This window comes from Malania oleifera, chromosome 10 (assembly GCF_029873635.1).
Source record: "Malania oleifera isolate guangnan ecotype guangnan chromosome 10, ASM2987363v1, whole genome shotgun sequence".
Taxonomy (NCBI): domain Eukaryota; kingdom Viridiplantae; phylum Streptophyta; class Magnoliopsida; order Santalales; family Ximeniaceae; genus Malania; species Malania oleifera.
Genome location: NC_080426.1, coordinates 28,486,546 through 28,509,642, shown reverse-complemented (window position 1 = coordinate 28,509,642; position 23,097 = coordinate 28,486,546). Strand labels below are relative to the sequence as shown.

The 23,097-nt window shown below is 35.5% G+C and overlaps 1 protein-coding gene across 1 annotated transcript in view; it reads left to right on the top strand.

Annotated features, from left to right (window-relative positions):
* Positions 1-280: 280 nt before the first annotated feature.
* LOC131165749 (uncharacterized) overlaps positions 281-23,097 on the top strand; it is a 31,116-nt gene continuing 8,299 nt past the window's right edge. Inside the window, exons 1-3 of the mRNA XM_058123778.1 lie at positions 281-524; positions 17,451-17,544; positions 17,639-17,743. Coding sequence (XP_057979761.1) covers positions 382-524; positions 17,451-17,544; positions 17,639-17,743 — 342 coding nt within the window. The 5' untranslated portion in view covers positions 281-381. The remainder of the gene's footprint in view (positions 525-17,450; positions 17,545-17,638; positions 17,744-23,097) is intronic.

Here is a 23,097-nt window from a genome sequence, read left to right as displayed (position 1 = left end):
CTGTTGATTTAAATTGTCACAAAATAAGGTTGTATTTTTACTGCTATTGACATAATATTTGAAACAATGGCAAGTGTGAGATGTAGCTTTTAAAATCATTTTTAAGTATAATTTTACTATTAAGGCTATTTTATTATAGTTTTACCATTAAATTAGAAACAACATGAAATTATAATTTTATTATTAAAAAGTTATTTTATGTTAAGTTAACATTCATAGTTATAATTTTTCTGTAAAAAAAAAAAAAAATATAAAAAAAAGGAACCGTACGAGTCTGGGCGACCGCTACCGCACCTTGTTGCCAGCTGGCTCCTCCTTCGCTTACAAGGACAGGTCCGAACCCGCGCAGAAGATGGTTGACGGCGCATGCTCGAGTAGAGAATGGAAGATTTCGAGAAGAAGGTTACCCTTTCAGACGCCATGGACGTCGAGTCTTCCTCCGATTCCTCCAAAATCCTCCACTTGCTCCGCAGATTTCTTGCAGTTCAGCAGCGGAGAGCCGAAGCTTATGCAAAACTGCGAAGGTACGCAAACGCACACATGATATTTGATTAATTGTTTTGTTTGGTGAAGGTTGCAATTAAAGTATGCCAAAATTTTGCTGCATTTCGTTGAGTTGAGTGGGTAATTTGTCTTCTGTGGTCTCAAATGATAGAAAATTAAGGATTCAATAACTTTATATTAATTTATTTGCTTACCTTTTCTAGGCAGCCAAACGGCTCGCATGAATGTATTTTTGTTTCCTCAATGGATTGTAATAGCCATAGGATGAGGATGTTATTGTTAATTCTAAAATTTGGGCAATCCAGTATAAAGTTAATGGGCGTTTGTGGCTAGAGGCCTGTGGTTTGTGTATTGATTCCACTGTCCCATGCTTGGGAGTTTGGAGGGGAAAATAGAGGGCAGGATTGACAAGTGGGTTGGTTGGGGTTATATGGTATCATTTCTGTCTCCTGCTTTATTCATCATATATTAAGAAAATAACTTTCCTCGTGATGTAGTGTGAAATGAGGGTGGGCCTTGGTTGCTCGTTTGTGACCGGTTGGTCATGGGTTTGAGTCTAAGGAAATAGTCTTTCTACATAAAAGTAAGGGTAAGGCTGCGTACACTGTAATGACCGTCCTCTTACCCTCACAAAGTGTGGAGTCTTATGGCCTGGGGATGCCCTTTTTGTGATGTAGTGTGAAAACATGTAGCTGCAATTTGTTTTGTCTATGTTGCCAGCTTTTGGTTTTTCTTGTAGTTTTTGTTGAGAAAATTAGTAATTTGCACGTTTCGGTTGTTCTAGCCTTTAGGATTGTCAATGAGTTTGTTTCTGTTTACCTAGTTGTCGCGACGTCTTGAAGCGCGTGTGCCTCAGGTGGCGAAATAAAAAATTGTGGTTTAAATTTTCGGGAAAAACATGAATGGAGTCACCACTAACCTTTTAGTGTGATTAGAACACATGATTACTACTTAATTAAGGGTAGATTCGGTCTACGTTACCAAAGCCGGGGTCGGGAGTTCGATTACGTGCGGGGAAGGTATGAGCACCCCCTACATGCCCATTCTTACGAACGGTATCTAATTAATTTGAAATTATCCCTAAATTAATTTAAAAAGTATTTAAAATTACTCCCTTTTAGTGAATTTACAAATACACATGCAAAATAAATAAATAAGTAAATAAATAAATCATACAAGAATATACGTAATAAATATATATATGTATATATATATTCCCTCAGAATTGAAGGTACGTGAAGCCCGAAAGAGCTCGTACTATTTCATTAATTGCAATCATAGGGATAAAAATTGAGAAAATATTTAAGAAAATACACTCCCAAAATTTGAAATTGTATAGAAAATTTTTATAGGAAAATACTAGTATGAGAGGTTTTAATATATATTAATAGGATAATAAGTTAAGATGTTAAACTATCACAATACATATAATATTAATAATAACACCTATCTACTAAAATATTTCAAATGTCAAAATAGGTAATAAAATACTATATATATTACAATACTAAAGATACTATAAAAAGTAATACCTTATATATTAAAAGTACTAAAAATACCCTAATAGGTAATACTAAATATCTTAAAGATACCATATCAAGTAGTACCCTATATGTTAAACATGGTAATGATATTATACTAGATACCATAATAAGAACATCATAATGCGCCAAAATACTAGACATATAATAACACGGAAATGCCATAATATCATATATACTGCCATAATAGTAATCTACCACAATACTTAATAAAATACCATAATAGTAAAGTACCTTTCTACATAACAATGATACCCTAATGATAACTTACCATAATAAATATTAATAATACATTAATGATAACCTACCATATTAATAATGAGAAACCTACGTAATGATTAGCCAAAGCCCTAAATATTACAACTTGAATATTACGCACTAAAAAAAAAAAAAACGGCAACAAAAAGTATTACATTTAAATATTAAACAATAAAAATCTTACCTCCGCGAAGAAAAGAAATCCTACAACAATGAAGACAAACCAATTAGTGTACCACAAAAGAAATTTAAACAACTATCACAACGATGAAATGCAACTTATAATAACAATGTTAAATCATGAAATAAAAAAAATATATAAACTGCTTAACATAATTAGCAATTATTCGTAACAATATAAACAATATACACCCTAAATAGGGACATGTATACATTGAAATTAATAACAACAATGAAAACATAAAAACTCTATATAATACATACAAATATGACAATAACAAAAGCTTTAACAATAAAATACCACAATAATCATGGCAAATACAACAATAATACTAATACGGTCAATATAAAATATATATGTATATATATGTATGTATATATTAACACTAACAGTAAAATAAATATATATTTGTGTGTGTTGTGTGTACAACAGTGTGTGCAGCGAGTGTGTATGAGGGTGTGAGTAAGTGCATGCGTGTGTGTGTGTGAGGGTGTGAGTGAGTGCGTGCGTGTGGTAAGTGTAGGCATGCAGAAGCTTAGCTGGGTGCTGCCGGAGAAAGTCACTGGGGCGATGGCTTCAGCAGCAGAGGTGGCTGGAATTGCAGCGGAGACTGGGGATGAAAGCCGCTGGTCTCGGCTGGGCTGCAGGCCTGCGTGGAGGAGGGGAGCAGAGGTTGCTGGTGCAGGCTGGAGGTTCAGAACCTTCCCGGGTGTTCTGTGGGTAAGCCGTAGCCACTGGTGTCACTGGAGTGGTGTACTGGCAGCAAGGATGAGAGCGGGGCTGCTTCATTGCTGTGCGGCCGGTTGCTTACCGGCGTGGTGGCCTGTGTGGATGAAGATGGCGCACGGAGTTGTAGGAGAAGGAAGAGAATGGAGGGCCGAGAGGGAGGCGGGGTTGTGTCGTGAGGTACGCTGGCTGTGAGCGGTGTCGCCGACGATGTGATTGCTGGGCTTGGCTGGGTTGTGGCTGACAGAGATACTCGGGAGGGCGACGGAGCTGTGCGTAGGGTGGCCGTTGTTGCAGCAGGATAGGTGATGGCTGAGGATGAAAGAGGGCGCCGCTGCTGTTGCAGAGAGAGAGAGAGAGAGAGAGATAGGAGAGAGCCAGAGAAATTGAGAGAGTTAGGCTTTTCTTTTCCTTTTTTTGCTTGGCTCCGCCCACGTTTCCTTGCTGCAATGCGTGCCTCTTATAAGCCACAAACGCCCCAGGAAACCCTAATGTGTGTCCCTTTATTTTTGTTCTTTTGTCAATAATAATAATAATAAAAATGATAAAAATAATAATGATAATAATAATAAATAATAATAATAATAATAATATTAAAGTAATAAAAACTATAGGAATAATAAAAATGATAATAATAATAATAATAGTAATGATAATAAAAATACTAACAATAATAATAAAATAATAATAAGGTAATAACCATAATAATATTAAAAATAATGAGAATGTCCCAGTAATAATAATAATAATAATAATAATAATAATAATAATAAATATGGCGCCTTTGTCATATTTGGCTTGGGCAAAAATAGGGTGTCTACACTAGTCAATAGAAGTTTGTTTTGAACGCTGGGTAGTGCCCATTTTTATGTTATTATCAGTTATGTATTAGCCTTTATATAGGCTGTTTGTTGATCAATGAAGTAATGCAAAAAAGGTACATCCTGTCCTTTCTCTACTGTTATTGTGTAAAAGCTTCCATCTTGCAAATTTTTGTTTCTAATAGTGGTATCAGAGTGTGGTTTTGAGGAGAGTAAAAAGTGCAATTGATGGCTTCCGAAAGTTTTGTTCAGCCAGCCATTTCACGCTTTGATGGTCACTATGACCATTGGAGCGCTTATGGAGAACTTCTTGAGGTCCAAAGAATATTGGATGGTTGTTGTTTCTGGAGTAGCAGAACCAGCAGAAGGTGCTGTGCAGACATATGCGCAAAAGACGAAGCTTGAAGGGCTGAAGTTGAAGGATCTTAAAGCAAAGACTTATCTCTTCCAAGCTATTGATCGCTCAATCTTGGAAGCCATTCTTTGCAAGGACACCATCGAGCATATTTGGGATTCCATGAAGAAGAAGTACCAAGGTACAACAAGGGCTAAGAGGCAGCATCTTCAAGCACTTTGTTCGGAGTTCGAAATGCTTTGAATGAAATCAGGAGAGTCAGTTACAAACTATTTTTCAAGAACGGTGGAAATTGTTAACAAGATGCGGATCCATGACGACAAAACAGAGGATTTTACCATTGTTGAGAAGATTCTTCGATCCTTGACACCAAAATTTAATTTTGTTGTTTGTTCTATAGAAGAAGCTAATGTGTTGGTGAACTTTCAATTAATGAATTACGAAGTTCTTTGTTGGTTCATGAGCCAAAAATTGACCAGCAGGAGAAAGAAGAACAAGCATTGAAGGCCTTATTAGAAAATAACTCTACACCCAGTGGAGCTGATAGAGGACGAGGTAGAGGCAGAGGTCAAGGTAGAGGAGGCAGAAACAACAATGATCGTGGGAACCAACAACGAAATCATTAGCATCAAGAGAGTCAATTTCAAGGAAGAGGTAGAGGATGTGGCGGCCACCACTTAACAACTTATAGACCAAAGTCAGCAGACAAGTCCAATGTTGAATGTTACAAATGTCATAGGTATGGCCAATATAAGTCAGAATGTCAAACTAATTTGAACAGACAAAGTGGAGAAAAAACTAACTTTGCAGAAAGAGAAGAAGAGGTGTTTCTTTTGATGGTGTGTCACGGAAGAAACTCAACAAAACATGTGGTATTTAAATTTTAGATTCTGGATACAGCAACCACATGTGCAGAGATAAGGAGGCATTCTTTGACTTGGGTGAATCTTTTCGCAGCTCTGTTAAATTTGGTAACAATTCCATGTTTGTTGTTATGGGAAAAGGAAAGGAAACAATCCAAACCAAAGGAAATTCCACCCACACTATCGCTAATGTTCTTTTTGTACCAGAATTAAAGACCAACTTGCTTAGTGTGGGTTAGTTGCAAGAAAAGGGATATGAGATTTCTATCAAAGATGGAGTATGTCAGATTCAAGATGCAAAGTTGGGCTTAATTGCTCAAGTTGACGTGACGGCGAATCGTATGTTCCCACTTTATCTCCACCACACCACTCATTCATGCTTCTCAGTGAAATTGAAGGATTGGGCATGGCTATGGCACTTCCGCCATTGGCATCTGAATTTTGGTGGATTAAAAACACTACAACAGAAGAACATGGTGACGGGTCTTCCTCAAATTACAGCTCCTTCTCAAGTTTGTGAAGAATGTGTTGTTAGCAAACAATACTGCAATCAATTCCCACAATGAAAATGTTGGAGAGCGAAGAAGGCATTGGAGCTTGTTCATTTCGACATTTGCAGGCCAATAACACCACATTCTGATGGAGGTAAAAGATATATAATTACCTTCATTGATGATTATAGTTGTAAAATATGGGTTTATTTTTTGCAAGGAAAATCTGAAGCCTTTGTAGCTTTTTAATGCTATAAAGCGCTTGTTGAGAAAGAGGTTGGCAACCCAATAAAAGTTCTTCGCATGGATCGTGGTGGAGAATATAGCTCACATGAATTTGCAAATTTTTGTGAGAACCATGGAATCAGGAGACAACTTACAACAGCTTATACACCCCAACAGAATGGTGTATGCGAGGGGAAGAATCACACTATTTTGAATATGGTGCGAAGCTTTTTGGCAGTGAATGGCATTCCAAAATGTTTTTGGCTTGAAGCAGTTAATTGGAGCATTCATATATTGAACAAAAGTCCCACACATGCTGTTCAAAATATGACACCGGAAGAAGCATGGAGCGGAAGGAAATCTGCTGTAGATCATTTCCAAATTTTTGGCTGTATTGCCTATGCCCATATACCAGATGAGAAGAGGATGAAGCTAGATAACAAGGGAGAAATATGCATTTTTCTTGATGTTAGTGATAAATCAAAAGCTTATAAGTTATACAATCCTGGCACCATGACAATAGTTATCAGCCATGATGTGGTTTTTGATGAAAAAGGCACCTGGTCATGGAATGAAAATAGTGTTAAACAAAATATTCCAGCAGATTTTGATGATGATGAGAAAGGGCAGCAGCCTATGGAGAATGAGCAAGAACAGGAAGCCACTCAAAATGTTTCAGTAGCTGATCAAAGCCCACTTGCAGTTGAATCACAAAGGCCTCAACGTGTTCGAAGAAGACCAGCGTGGATGATTGATTATGAGGTAACCGGAGTTGACCAAGGTGATGACCCACTTACACATTTTGCTCTGTTTTCAGATTGTGATCCTACCACTTTCAAAGTGGCTGTCAAAGAATCAAAATGGAGAAAGGCTATGGATGCTGAAATTACAGCCATTGAAAGAAATGATACTTGGGAGCTATGTGATCTTCCAAAAGGGCATTAAACAATTGGTGTAAAGTGGATTTACAAGACAAAGCTGAAGGAGAATGGTGAAGTTGACAAGCACAAGGCACGCTTGGTGGCTAAGGACTACAAGAAGGAGTTTGGTGTTGATTATAAAGAATTGTTTGCTCCAGTTGCAAGGCATGACACAATCATATTGGTGATTGCATTGACAGCTCAAAACTCATGGCCTATCGTCCAGTTGGACGTAAAATCAGCATTCCTTATGGAGATTTGAAAGAAGAGGTATTTATCGATTGACCTCCTGGTTATGTGAAACTTGGGCAATGAGCATAAAGTGTATAAGTTAATGAAGGCTCTATATGGATTATGGAATTAAAAGAAGCTCCATGAGCTTGGTATAATCATATAGAAATCAAGCCATTCGTTAGGGAGGCTTAGATTGTTGATCCAGAAATTAAATTTTCTCTTATCTTTTTAGGCATGATATGTTGGATTGGATTGAAATTGTCCCACCAATCATGGAACCAAACTGGAACTCTTCTAGAGAATTCTTTCTCGAAATAAATAAACCAAGAAAATGAGAAGGTATTGTTTTGGAATAGGATTGCTTTATACCAAACATCCTTGTAATTCCAATAATTAAAATATTGTGGTTCAAAATCTATTGAAAATATTCTTTTGCAAATTGGATCACCCCAAGAAGATAAGGAGATTATCTTGTTGATCTTGAATTTTTAAAATGCAATCTTCATAGGGTTATCCTTGTCAACATGTTCAACAATTTTAACTGATTTGATATCAACCAGAATAAACTCCTAAAACATTTGAGTTTTCTTTGGATCTTCAAGGATCCTATGAAACTTGTAGTCTTATCATTTTCTTGGCAAAATTCCTTGGATCCAAATCATTCTCGGATAAGGCATCCTCAATGGCAAATTTTTTTTTTTTTGAAAATAATCCTTTTGAAAATAAGGATGGTTATTAGATGGTTGGTTGGGAGATGATGAAGATGGTTTGACAGAGGTGGAGGATGGAGTATCCTTCTCGAGAGCTGATTTAAAAGATTGTTTTTGAAAATTTGAAGAAATTGTTGGGAAACTTTCTTTTAGTGGAGAGAAATGATTAGCTATTTCAATAGTCAGTAAAGGCCTAGAACTAGCCTGGGGGGAAGGGCTTTTAGGAGACATTGTTTTTGACTTTGTCAAGGATATTGTTTGTTTTGTCGAAGATATTGTTACAGGCCAGCCTACTGGAGAAATTGTTTTTCTGATATTGTTTGAGGATGAATCCTCTGATCGGGGAGAGGGACAAATTTTTTTTTTTGCATTGTTGGAGAAATTGTTCCTCTGATATTGTTAGGAGAATTCTTGCTGGCATACTTGGTTGAACCGACCTGCCTTGAGGAGGATTCCATTATGAAATTCCTTGCAAAAATTCCCTGGTTAGAAAATCTGGGAGATGATTATTATCCCCTTTTATGGGCTCAATATCAAAATCAAATAGACTGAGAAGAGCTTGCTATCTAGCAAAGATATGCTTAGAGGCCAGGTTCTTCACATCTTTGGTTAATACGGATTGTGCAGACTTACAGTCAATTCTTAAACGAAATTTTTGGTTTAAAAGATCTTGAAACTTGGCAATAAAAAGAACAATTGCTAGAATTTCCTTTTTAACCGTTGAATACCTTTTTTGTGTTTCATTCCCAACACCGGAATAAAACTTTACTAGTCGCTCCTAACCATTCTTGACTTTCCACCATATCCTAGATCACTTGCATCTGTTTCAATTATTTTGAAAGCATTTGGATCACAAATATTCATATAGGGTAAACAATTTACTTGAGTTTTTATTGTTATCACAACATCGGTATGCTCCTTGGTCCAGTTAGGAGGATTCTTTTTTAATCTTGCAAATAATGGTTTACAAACAATTCTCAAATCCTTATAATATTTAGAGATATAATTTAAGCATCCCAAAAACCTCTACAATTGTTTTTTATCCTTTATCTCATTTGGAAACTTGTCAACAAATTCTATGCTTCTATTTATTGGAGTAATTGTTCCATTTTCAATATTATGTCTGAGGAACCTCATTCTTGTTTGGAATAAAACTGTTTTCTTGGCGGAGACCACTAACCTGTTTTCTTTGATAATTCTTATAAATTGTTTAAAATGTTGGTCAATATTTTCTGAAAATACAAGGACATCATCAATATAAACTATTGTAAAGTGAGTATATGGATTAAAAATGTCATTCATTATTTTCTGAAACTCACTGGGGGCATTTTTTAAACTACATGACATTCAATTCATATTGGTCGAATGGAACTGTGAAGGCCATCTTGTACTTAGCTTTTTTTGAGACTTGGATTTGCCAAAATCTAAATTTCATATCAAATTTAGAAAATACTTTTGCATTGTAAACCCTTTTGATTAGATTAGCCTTGTTTAGAATTTGGGTATCTTACCCATTTTAAGGCTTTGTTTAATAGTTTGTAATTGATCACAAGATGAGGTGCTCCTCGTTCAATTTTTGAGGCTTTTGAACATAAAAGGCAGCATAACTCCGGGGCGATCTTGATTTGCAAATTAGATTTTTATCTAATAGTTCTTATATTTCTTTCTTTGCATAATCTAATGTTTGTGAGGACATTTGGATGGGTCTTGCTTTTGTTGGGATACTCTTATCTGAGGAATATTGTTCATTAGGTAGATCAATTATATGTTTCTTCCTTTACCAAAAGACATTTAGGAGGTCAGAACAAATTTCTTGTTGTATTTCTTGTTCTAATTCAAAGTTTTTTTCTTTTGATTGGATCACTTTCTAGTCCCCTTTTTATTTTTTCAAAGGTTAAGTCTTCCTTAACAACAAAAACAACAAAACCAAGCCTTAGTCCCACTAAGTGGGGTCCGCTATATGAATCCTTTTCCACCAATTTATGCGATCATGGACCATTTCTTTTGATAGATTCAAAGATATTAAATCCTTACTCACTATCTCCTCCCAAGTTATTTTAGGTCTACCCCTACCCCTTCTACTGCCCCCCACAGTAACTAAGTCACTCTTCCTCACAGGTGCACTATAAGGCCTACGTTGCAAGTGTCCATACCATCTGAGTCATCCTTCCTTTATCTTATCTTCTATAGGAGCTATACCTAACTTACCACGAATATGTTCATTCCTTAATTTATCTTTCAATGTTATATCACTCATCCATCTAAGCATCCTCATCTCGGCAACTTTTACTTTTTGGATACTATGTTTCTTCGTCGCCCAACATTCTGATCCATATAGCATAGTTGGTCTTATAGCTGTCCTATAAAACTTCCCTTTCAATTTTAAGGGTATTCTATGATCACATAGAACACTTGAAGAACTTCTCCATTTTACCCAACTTGCTTTAACTCTATGCATTACATCATCTTCAATTTCTCCTTCAGCTAGCATAATAGATCCAAGGTATCGAAATCTACAAGTGCTATTTATTTCTTCATCATCAAGTTTAACTTTGTCTCCAATATTCCTCCTATCATTACTAAAATTACATTTCATATATTCTGTTTTATTTCTACTTATCTTAAAGCCTCTAGATTCCAAGGTTTCTCTCCATAATTCTAACTCAGCCTCTACTCCATCCCTAGTTTCGTCAATTAATACAATATCATCTGCAAACAACATACACCATGGAACCTCCTTTTGAATACTCTTAGTCAATTGGTCCATCACTAAAGCAAAAAGATAAGGACTCAAAGCAGATCCTTGATGTACACCTATGGTAATTGGAAATTCTCTAGTTTCTCCATCTATAATCTTTACACTAGTCATTACTCCATCGTACATATCCTTAATGACATCAATATACCTACAACATACACCCTTTTTTTCTAAAACCCACCATAGAACTTCCCTGGGTATCCTATCATATGCTTTCTCAAGGTCAATAAATATCATATGCAAGTCCCTCTTCTTTTCCCTAAACTTTTCCATTAATCTTCTTAAAAGATAAATAGCTTCTGTGGTAGATCTCCTAGGCATAAAACCAAATTGATTTTCTGAGATCTTCGTTTCTAACCTTAATCTTTGTTCAACTACTCTTTCCCATAGTTTCATCGTATGACTCATAAGTTTAATTCCACGATAGTTATTACAATTTTGAATATCTCCTTTATTTTTGTATATAGGTATTAAAGTGCTTTTCCTCCATTCATCTGGCATTTTCTTAGTTTTTACAATTGTATTAAATAAATTAGTTAACCATATAATTCCGTTATCACCCAAGCATTTCCAAACTTCAATTGGGATGTTATCTGGTCCCATAGCTTTCCCATTTTTCATCTTTTTTAGTGCAAACTTAACTTCGTTAACTCTAATTTTTCGAATAAATCTTATATTTTTAGTCTTTTCCTCATTTGACAATTCTAAATTTAAGCCTTCTATTTGGTTTTCTTTAAACAACTTACTAAAGTAACTTCGCCATTTTTCTTTAATATCTTCGTCCTTAACCAAGACAATATCATCCTCACTTTTTATACATTTTACATTTCCTAAGTCCTTGTTCTTCCTTTCTCTAGCTTTTGCAAGTTTAAATATATCTCTTTCCCCTTCTTTTGTACCTAATCTATCATACAAACTATTAAATGATCTATATTTAGCTTCACTAATAGCCCTTTTTGCATTTTTTCTTGCCTCCTTATATTTTTCAAAGTTATCACTGTTTCTACATTTTTGCCACGTTTTATACCAAATTCTTTTTGTCTTTATGATTTTTTGTACATCTTTATCCCACCACCAACTTTCTTTGCTATTTGAGAATCTTCCCCTTGATTTGCCTAAAATCTCTTTTGCTATCTTTTATATAGAGCTAGCTAATCTATTCCAAAGAGTATTTGAATCTATCCCATCCTCTAAGGTCTAATCCCCATATTTGATCATTTTATTTTTAAATTTTATTATATTTTCTCCTTTTAGGTTCTACCGTCTAGTTCTCCTACACTGGTTTATTTTATCCTTTTTCTTCCATTTTTAGTGCATATATCTAACACTAAGACTCTATGTTGTGTGGTTAGACTTTCACCTGGAATAACTTTACAATCCTTGCATGATACACGATCTACCCTCCTAGTTAAAAAAAAATCTATTTGACTTCTATTTTGTCCACTTTTAAAGGTTATTAAGTGTTCTTCTCTCTTCTTAAAGCAAGTAGTCATTATACTAAAATCATATGACATAGCAAAGTCTAAGATCATCTCCCTAGACTCATTTTTGTCTCCATATCCATATCCTCTATGTATCCTTTCATAATTTTTATTATCTCTTCCAACGTGTCCATTCAGATCTCCTCCTATAAATATTTTCTCAGTCCCTGGTATGCCTTGTATAATACTATCCATATCTTCCCAAAATTGTCTCTTAAGATTTTCTGCTAAGCCAACTTGAGGAGCATAAGCACTAATGATATTTATTATCTCTTGTCCTAATACCATTTTGATTTTTATAATTCTATCCCTTACTCTAGTTACATCCACAACACTATCTTTTAAGTTTTTGTCTATAATAATGCTTACTCCATTCTTATGTTTTTCTTTTCCAGTGTACCAAAGTTTAAAACCTGATTTATCGATTTCTCTAGCTTTCTCCCCCACCCACTTAGTTTCTTGAAGGCAAATTATATTAATTCTTCTTCTAATCATTGTATCCACAATTTCCATGCTTTTACCCGTAAGTGTCCATATATTCCAAGTTGCTAATCTAATCCTAGTTTCCTGAACTAACGTCTTTACCTGCCCACGTCCAGAATGATGTAGGAACCCTCGCATATTTGACACCGTACCCGGGCGCCGACACGGTGCGTCGCTTTGAGGCGACGACCTAGCCCACCCTCGCCCACTTTTCGCTACACCCGGGTGGTTCAAGTGCAACGCGTCGCTCATAGGGGACGCCCCAGCAAATATTCGGTAAGGATTCATATCATAGTGATCTGACAAATTTTACGCTGGCTGTCAGCTACCTAACGCAACCCTCCTCCTTAACCCGGGCTTGGGACCGGTTGTGTGTGAAAATATTAGGACATTTAAGTACATCAAAGGCGGAGTTGGTTAAGTCTTCCTTGAGGAAGTTTAATTGTTTTTCTTTTTCACAGATTATATATTGGTTTTTTAAAAGATTTAGATGCTTCTCTATTGGTTCAAAATAAAATTTAGTTATTATTTCTTCTTCTCCAAACTTTGTTAAAATTTCTTCGTTTGTTATTTGGAATGGAGTTGATTTAAGAATGGTAATCCTAGGCTTACTGGATGAGTGGTTGTTTTAACAATATAAAACTTGTTTTGAAACAAACTCCTTGATTGCAGATTCGTGCAATAGGAACCTTGTATTGTATTTGCAATCTTTGTTTGTTTGCTCCGTACAGAGCCTCAAAAGTTTTTTCAAAATACTTGGTGGGGATCAATCCTTCTCTTAAATTTAGATTAGCTCCTGAATCTATTAAAGCAATAAATCTTTGAGAGAAGCTAGATTTTATTCTTAATTCTATTTCACATAACCATTTTTGTATTGCTACCTTGTTCATTAGATTTACAAAGGTGTCTTGTTCTTTATCAAATATGGATTCATTATTTTCCTTTTCTCCTATTGAATCATCACTATCAAATTCAGATGAAAGTTTTATCTTTTGCCCTTTTAAATCATTTGTAACGTGTTTGAACAATTTAATTTCTTGTTATATATGATTAATTTCTTCTTTTACATGATTAATTTCTTGTTGGAGGTCTTCTATAGTGACTCTTTTGGGCCTTTTAGCTTTCTCAAGAACATTTCTTTATGATAAGGATTTTCAATACTATTTACCATTTCTAAGAACAATTTATAATCTTATTTTTCAAGTACATTAACTTGTTTGTTACAAAACATAATTCTTTACCACAACAGCTTCCTTTTGATTCTGAGGACCGCGAAGAGGAAGATTCTGATTCCATTATTAAAACTTCGTTTTTCACTTTCAAACTTAATTTCATTGAAGGAGGATTTAGACTGATTGTCCAAAAGTGTGAGAATTTTGTTTTTAACTTCTTCTTCTATGTCGGGATTGTTTAATTGTTTTTTAATTTTACATTATTAGCAAAATGATCTTTATTTCCACAAATGTAACATTTTCCTTTTTTCTTTTTCCCCTTAGGAGGATCATTTGATCTTTCTATCAGTTTCGTGAATTTTTGGGGTTAACTTTTTCTTTTTTTATATTTTTTATAAGCTCTTGGTTTTGATGAGTTTGTCTTTTTTTCTTTGACCTTTTATTGTTGTGTTGGGGTAGCTTTTCGAACCCAAATTGTTTGCACCAATTTCCTATTTCGTTTCTTTTTGTTATTGTTAATCTTTGTTTCTTAAGAAGATTTTTGAATCTCAAATCATTACAGACTTCTATTCCTATTAGATTTGATCACATGTATTATGTCACCATAAGTCCATTTTCTTAGATCCATTTGCTTGTAAGAGTCGGCATTTTTACATTCAGTCATCTTTTTCCTTACCATATTGGCAAACAAAGTAGGTAGACCACTAATGAACCTATCTTTCTAATACTTTGCATCGTAAACTTCTTTCAATAAAACCCTTGTTAAGAACGTATCTTTGTAATATATGAAATCAGATAATTTTCTACATCTGAGATTTTGGAGAAATTCGGTTTGTATTTCTTCGAAAAGTGAGGGACTTCCAACAAAATGGAGCATAATTGAATGAGTAAGAGCAGTTATCCCTGCGTACTCAGATTATCCATAATTGTTGAAAATCATTCTACCATTTTCATCCAATTTTTTAGGCAAAGATTATCTCATGTTTTTGTTCGTCAGTTAGATAGTTAAACCACCATGAATATAATTTTCCTTCAAACCAATTACTAAATCTTTGACCGCTTCCGGGACTGATTGTTTTTGTTTCAAGACATAGATATGCCCTACCATGAACATCTGTTTGCAAATGTTAACGGTTTGGTACTCAGGGAGTCCATCTATGTTCCATTGGTAGCACATATTGCCCGAATATGCCTTGTATGGAATGGGCTCTTCATATTGTAAATCCGGAGGAGGTGGTTTAGAATAATAATACTTTGTTTGAGAGATTGGTATTGTGGTGTTATCAATGCAATTTGTGAATCCTATTGGATTAAGAGTTGCCATTCCTACTTGTTTTTCAAGGTTAGAGATTTCTTCGGAAAATGATTAAGGGTCAGAAAATTTTGAGCTTTTCTGAAAGTTGCTAACTTGTTCATCTAAAGTGTTAAATTGTTTTGAGGAGGATGGTTTACTTTGTTCTTCTATGCCATGTATTTGTTCTTCAACTTTTGATACTGGGTAGGTTGGTTTTGTTTCCTTTTTTACTTTGCCAATTTTTCTACCATCTCATTAAGAATATCATCATCATTGAAACATCGTTTAAGATATGAAGGGTCAGGAAAATTAAGTTTCTTTTTTAACTTTTCTTCTGGGACGTATTATTTCAATTTTACTTTCTCTTTATCTTTTCGATTTTCCCCAAAAATTGATTCTAGCATTGAAAAGGCGGTTGAACTTGGAAAACTATAGGATGGCTGATTTTGTTGGTACTTTGGAATAGACATTTTAAAGGAAGGGGAGGTCACCAGATGGTCCAGGCGAATTTCCATTCCATCAAGTTGTTCTCCTATTGTAGTGAGATATTCATTTGAGAAATTGTTTTGCTTTACAAGTATCTCAACCTGTTGTTGGGTGGCTGATATATTTGGATTTTCGAATTCAGTTTTTACAACTCCTCCTACTTCATTATTCTTGTATTTAAAACAAATTTTCTCTGCTGGCGGGTGAGTATTTTTTATTGTGCTGGCAGCTGTTTTATCACTTTTATGTCTTTTTGGTCTGATCAATTGCGCCACAATTTTTTATTCTGTTGCAAAATCATTCACAAAATCTAAGATTCTCGTCTTTTGTTCATTTCATCAGAACACTCTTTTTAGTATTTGCCAATCTTTTTTGGAGAATATTTTTTTGAAAAATTGTTTGCTCAGAGTTTTATTTCTTTCTAAGTAAAAGTCCTTATTTAACCTTTTCTTATATATCATGAAAGTATATTGTTCAATAACATTTATTTCATACATTTGGGACTTAGTTGGAGAGGAAAAATTTTGTTCTTTAAAAACTGGTCGAGCTACTTGGTTTTCTATCCTTATACCTTTCATTTGTTCAGAAGTATCTTGTTTAGATGAGGAGCTCGAAGGACGGGATTGTTCAATTTCAGATGTCATTCTTCTAGTTCTAGGTATGGAGTAAGATCTTGTTCTACAAAGAGAAGGTTGTGCTGACTGGAAGCCATCTATTGACTCAACATCTGAAAGTCTATTGTTTTGTTGGAATGTAATACCTAGATCTCCATTGTTGTATTCAATAAATCCTCCAAAATTTCTACTTGGTGCCTCTAATCTAGGGATAGAAACTTTTGGTTTAAGCCATTGTTTTGGTAAATCAATTTCATCCTAATGTAAAACTCTTGTAACCATTGTATGGCTCTGACTTGTTGCTTCATGGCATATTGTTTGCCCTGGAGGTGTTTGGCAAAAATGAGGGAATTATTCCTGATTTCATTATTCTGTAATGAACTCTAAAAATTAGTTTGTATGGCGAAGAGCCATGTCGGAATATATAATTGTGGGTTTGGATATCTAATACTAAACATTCTTTGTGGTCATCAGCATTTATTCCTATTATAAAATTAGGATAGCACTTAAAATATACTGGTCCATTTGTTAAAGATGTTTCTGCCATTCCTATGATAGATTGTTTGTAATCTGGAATACGATCATCTCTAAGAATCAAGAGGAGAGAATTATTTAGTCCACTTTTTACCCATGGTTTAAGTCCTATTTGAACACAACCAATATGTAGATCATTGAATCCCATTTTGGTGTAATTTTTTAGAGACTTTTTTGATAGAATATTTTTAGAATATGTTTTATCTACCAACTTAACATTGATTTCTTTTGTTTTAAGATATAGATATGCCCTACCATGAACATCTGTCTGAGAGTCACTATACAAGACCTCCTTAAACTACACATCCAAATTCTCCTAGTGAGACTCCTATCAACCGCTTGAAGCTTAGTTTCCTGCAACGAAACAATATCACCGGACACTCTCAAGATACCTTTTTCATCCGGCCTACACTTATTAGCATCACCTAAACCCCTGATTTCAGTTAAAAATATTCATAAAACCCTCTTTAGTACTATCTCTACCCCTTCCCTTCTCTCCCCATAATCATCAGTTATATTCTTGATATTCTTCTATGTTACTGAATATTTATCATCAAGTTCATGATATTGACTGTAAATGGCAGCAATTTCTGAAAGCCTCCTTTAAATTTCCTGTGAAGCATGTCTATTGTGCTTGAGAAAAAAATATCTTGATACTGCCACTGGAATCTTAATGTGTCCATGGATGATGTTGCCAAGCATTATTCATGAGGTTCACTCAACTATAGGGACTGTCCTAAATGGATTTGTTTAGAAATGTGACTGAATTTGATTGCTATTCTTTACATTATTTTGGCAGGGGGTTTGCTGAGTATATGGTTACAGGAGGGGATTCTGCTTACCAACAACTCTGCAGTGAGATTACTGTGGAGTTCAATGATTGCTCAAAACAGGTTTGACACATGATCGTTGGCATTACTTTTGCATTCTTTCCCCAGTTTTCTACCAACACATTAACTGAATTTTTCTGCTTTTGCATTAGGACAGGTCCTTGAAATGGAATCTCTATTTCTGAAACCTGATTGCTGCCGGGATGATCTAGCTCACTTGCTCAGAGCTGTTCAAGCACAGGAAAAGGAGAAATTACATTTGGTATGTGTTCCTCTTCATTTGCAGTGATTTTTAGTAATTTCACTCCTTGTTCATATTGTTGAATAATTGGGTAAAATGGAAGCCCTAACACAATGATAGGTCTCTCCCTTTATTTATAATGTATGTCAAGTACATGCCAATGACCATATTACCCCACTAACTCACTCATTAACATAACACTAACACACTAATAATGCTAGATAACTAAAATAACCATTAACAGCCCCCTCCAGCTGGAGCATAGGTAACATATGCTCCTAGCTTTTTAAAAATGAATTTAACACAAATACCCCACAAAGCTTTAGTAAACAAGTCAGTAAGCTGCATACCAGACTTCACATAAGTGATTGTAATAAGCTTTTGCACAAGCTTCTCTTGAACAAAGTGTCAATCAAATTCAATGTGCTTTGTCTGCTCATGGAAGACCGAGTTGGTGGCAATAAGAATAGCAGTTTGATTATTCACATCAACTCCATGAAATGAGAACGTGGGAAACCTAATTCTTTCAACATGTTTTTCAGCCAATACTCTGACTTAGCACTTGACTTGGCCACTACAGTTTGTTTTACTCTTTTAGGAAACCAAATTACCACCAACGAAGATACAATATCTTTTATGGATCTTTTGTTGGAAGGTGATCCGACCCAATCTGCATCTATATATCCGTGAATATTAGTGTGCCCTTGATATTGATATAAGAGACCTCTTCAAGGTGCACCTTTGAGATATCTCAAGATGCAAATAATTGCATTCCAATGACTTTTTCTAAGAGAATCGAGAAACTGGCTCACGACACTTGTTCTAAAAGAAATGTTTGGTCGAGTGACTATGAAATAATTCAACTTTCCAACTAGTCTCTAGTATGGTCTTGGGTTAGGCAACAAATTACCCATGTTCGACGCTAACATATTGTTGCGATCCATGGGTGTATCAACATGTTTGGATCCCGACAACCCCATCTCCTCTTAAAGATCAAGAAAATACTTCCTTTGTAACAAGACGGTTCCCGTACAAGATCTTGATACTTCAATACCCAAGTACTTCAATGGTCCCAAATCCTTGGTCTAAAACTTACTTTATAGGAAAAGCTTTCTTGGATGCCTTGATCATCGTCACCAATGATCACAATGTCACCCACATACATAATAAGCAAAATCCTGCCAAATGGAGTACGATAATAAAATACAGAGTGATCTACTTCACACCATCAGAGGCTGAACTCAAGCATTACAACACTAAATCAGCCAAATCATGCTCTGGGAGATTGTTTTAATCTGTATAATGATTTCTAAAGCTGAAACACGGAGCCTGACTCCTTTTGAGCAACAAACCCAAGTGGCTGCTCCATATATACACATCCTCTTGAAGATTACCATGTAGGAAAGCATTCTTCACATCTAATTGATGTAGAGGCCAATGACAAGTAGTGGCTAAGGAGACAAACAATCATATTGAGACAAGTTTAGTGACCGAAGAGAACGTGTCTTAATAATCCAAATCGTACACCTGAGTATATCCCTTAGCAACAAAACGGGTCTTCAAAGGAGCCATAGAACCATCAGGATTGACTTTCACATTGTACACCCAGCAACAAGCAATCACATACTTATAAGTTATTAGGAGGAAGAGGTACCACATTCCAAGTATCATTCTCATGTAGTGCACGCATCTCTTCAATCATTGCACTCCTTCACCCAAAATGGAACAGGGCTTCAGAAATAGATTTTGGAAGAGCAATATAAGATATAACTAATAACACTAAGAAAACAACAATGTGAGGGTGACAAGAAATCATAGCAAACAAAATTAGAGATTGGATGTTGGGTACAAGTGTGTTTACCTTTTCGAATAGTCATAGGAGGATCAACAACATGGGAAATAAGATCATTTGACGAGGGAATTAGAGGCGTAGAAGTAGAGCTGGAGGAGGCTTTCCTTCTTATGTCACTATGTGTATCTTGCAAACTGGGATGATCCAAGTGAGGAGAAGGACTCAACTTAGATGAAGATGTGGGAGAATTAAACACAGATACTAGGACAGGATTTGGAAGGCAAGACAGAGGAAGGGATTCATCAAGGTCAAAAGAACTCAAAGGAATCATGATAGTATGGTGCAAACTCAAAAAATGTGACATCAATTGAGACAAAGAATCGATGTAAGGTAGGGATATAACATCGATATCCTTTTTGTGTATATAAATAGCCCAAAAAAATACAATTGATAGCATGAGGATCCAACTTTTCTGTTCTTAGAGGTAATTGATGGAGAAAGGACACACAACTGAATATACGAGGAAGAAGGGAGAATAAAGGAGCCTTAGGGAAGATTGGTTAGATAATTGAATAGGGATTTTACCAAGAAGGACATAGGATGACATTTTATTGATAAAGGAGCAAGCTATAGGGTGTGATTCACTTGATACAATAGGGTGTGATTCACTTCGAAAATATGTCTATTTTTCTGCTTTACAACTCCATTTTCTTGTGGACTGTGAGCACAAGATGATTGATGGATCATACTAGAATTAGTCATATAGGTAATGAATTGGGTACTAAAGTACCCCTCTCTTTAGCATTATCACTATGAAGTATCCTAATCGGTGTATCAAATTGAGTCTTTATTTGAGAACATAAGGCACAAAAGATAATAAACAACTTAGAACGACCTTTCATTAAAAACAATCAAGTTATCTTGGATAGTCATTAACAAATATAACGAAGTATCAAAACCCCAACTTCAATGTGACATTACTAGGACCCCCAAAATCAGAATGGATAAGCATGAAAGGACCAATCACCCCTTTGTTGACCCTGGAAGCAAAGGGAACATGAAATTTTTTCCTAATTGACAAGACTCGTACTCAAGATTAGACACAAAACTCAAGGTACGAATTAGCTATTTCAACTTGTCCAGGGGCGGATGACCAAAGTGACATTGGATTTGAAGTGGGGTAGCTGCGGCTGTGCAAGCAATGGGAGGAGAGAACGACTCAAAGTAGTAAGGCCTTCGAGCCTCATGTCCCATGCTAATTGTCTTCCTCATCTTCAAATCCTGAATAACCACAAAATAAGGAAAAAATGTTATAGAACAATTTAGTGACTTTCTAAGCTTACTAACATGAGATTGAAAGGGGATTTAGCTATGTACAAAATAGAAGAAAGAGAGCTGGAGGGAGCATGATTTACTGTTCATATCCCCTTAATTGTAGTAGTGGGCTCATCAAGAAGGGTAACTTGAGGTATATTTTTAGGATATTGAAAGGCAGAAAAGAAGTTGGTTGCACTTGTCATATGGTCAATGGCAGCAGTCAATAACCCAAGGACTAGTGGATGAGATACCAGATGACATACAGAACGTTGGTAGGAGATGTTGAAGTTGTGCATGAAGTTATCTAATTCATCTTTATGCTAAGAGAAGAGCGGATGCAATACCAGGATTTCTTTTTTGAGCAAAAATATGTGATGTGAGAAGATGCTTGTTGAGACAATTGATACTGTAGAAACCTTGAATACTCCTCTGAGATAGTCGTTGTATGCGGTTAACTGAAACAAGTGACTGACGACGGAACCATACTCGGGATTTGCAAACTCCATTCCAATACACAAACTTAGATGAGTGATAACAAGATTAATTTCTGGAATAATTGGAACAACCACGAACCAGGTGATCTACCATGAATGAGTCACAAATAAATCAGCACAAGGCTTCCATAGCACCAAGAAACTTAGACACAGCCTCAAGAAACCAACACACAGCACCAGAACAATTGGAACAACCATGAACAATTGGTAACAGAGTGCTTTCAGCATAAGGCTTCCACAGCACCAAAAAACTTATGCACAGCCCCAAGAAACCAGCACACAGCTCCAGCGGTACCAAACAACCTTTATCAGAGTGCTCCAAGTGAATGATTGAAAAAGTTGATTTTTTTGAACAAAATACATGACGAACAACTTGATATTATGATGTATGGAGGTATGTAGAACATTATGGAAAAAATATGGGAGCGGGAAATCTTGCTGCTCAAAACACTCTCACGCACCGACGCGTGGGGTTGGAGCTGCTGGCTTCTCACTGGCATCTGGCAGCGCATAGGGCACTGTCTGTCTCTGAAATTTCACAGGGCAGCAGATCGGCAGGTTCTGAGGGTGTCTCTGGTTATTTTTGCGAAAATATAAGGTGTCTCTTTGAGTTTTTGAAAGGACAACAGCATCCAGGATTTTTATGGTGACTACAGTATTTTTTGGAAGCTACTGAACTTTGCTTCTGGTATTTGGTGGAGCAGATTATCCTTCTACAGCAGCAGGTTTGAGGTTTATGATTTGGTTTTCGTTTGAGCTTAGGGTTTAGGTCGGATGTTGTTCTGATAACATGTTGAATAATTAGGTAAAATGAAAGACCTAACACAGTGATAGGTCTCTCCCTCTATTTATAGTATATGTCAAATACATGCCAATGACCATATTACCTTTACTAACTTTCACACATTAACATAACACTAACACACTAATAATCTTAGTAACTAAAATAACCATTAACACGTATAATGTGTTTTGATGTTTAGTTCTGAGCATCAGATTCTTTTTACAAGGGACCAGGGAAGTCCTCTTTATTTGTTTATGCTGTTCATTTCTTTTACTTGTCTCACAAATCAAATATTGCTACATTACCTCTGTAAAATTCAGATGCCCTTCTAATAAATATTTCCCTTGTTAAATACGCTTATTTGCTTCTTGATTGATTACCTTCCCTAGCAACCACAGCTATCAGATTATGCTGCATATAATGCTTGATGGAAGAGTGAATCTAAGCTTCAATAGGGAGTAAATCCTTAACCCTAAAGACATGTCAAGCAATGATTGCCTGGGTATTTTAAAATTATAGAACAGCTCTTTGTTCCCGAGAGAGTATAAAAACAAGGGATGATCAAATTCTGTATTTTCTGATTGTTAATTGAAAACTGAATTCAACTGCATTGACCAGAATCTTAAGAAAATATCTTAAGATCTCAAGAGAATACCTAAAGAAGGGAATTAAAAAAAAAAAAAAAAAAAAAAAAAAAAAAACCCAAAAAAAATAAAACTTATCTTGCTTGCATATTGCATCTTTTCTGATTGTGGAATAGTATGAAATTTAAAGTTGTGACAAGCATATTGTGTCACTAGACTGCCAAGGTTGTGGGGAATGATACTTGTGAGTGTTCTTCCCTAGATAATAATTAGACTTGTTTATTTAACCTCTATGAGCAGTCTTTAAATTTGGTCACTACGGTAGATTCGTTAGTGAGCATTTGATTTTGGATAGTGAGTGAAGAGAAAAAGGAGAAAGAAAGTGAGCAAAAGTGGAAGAGAGT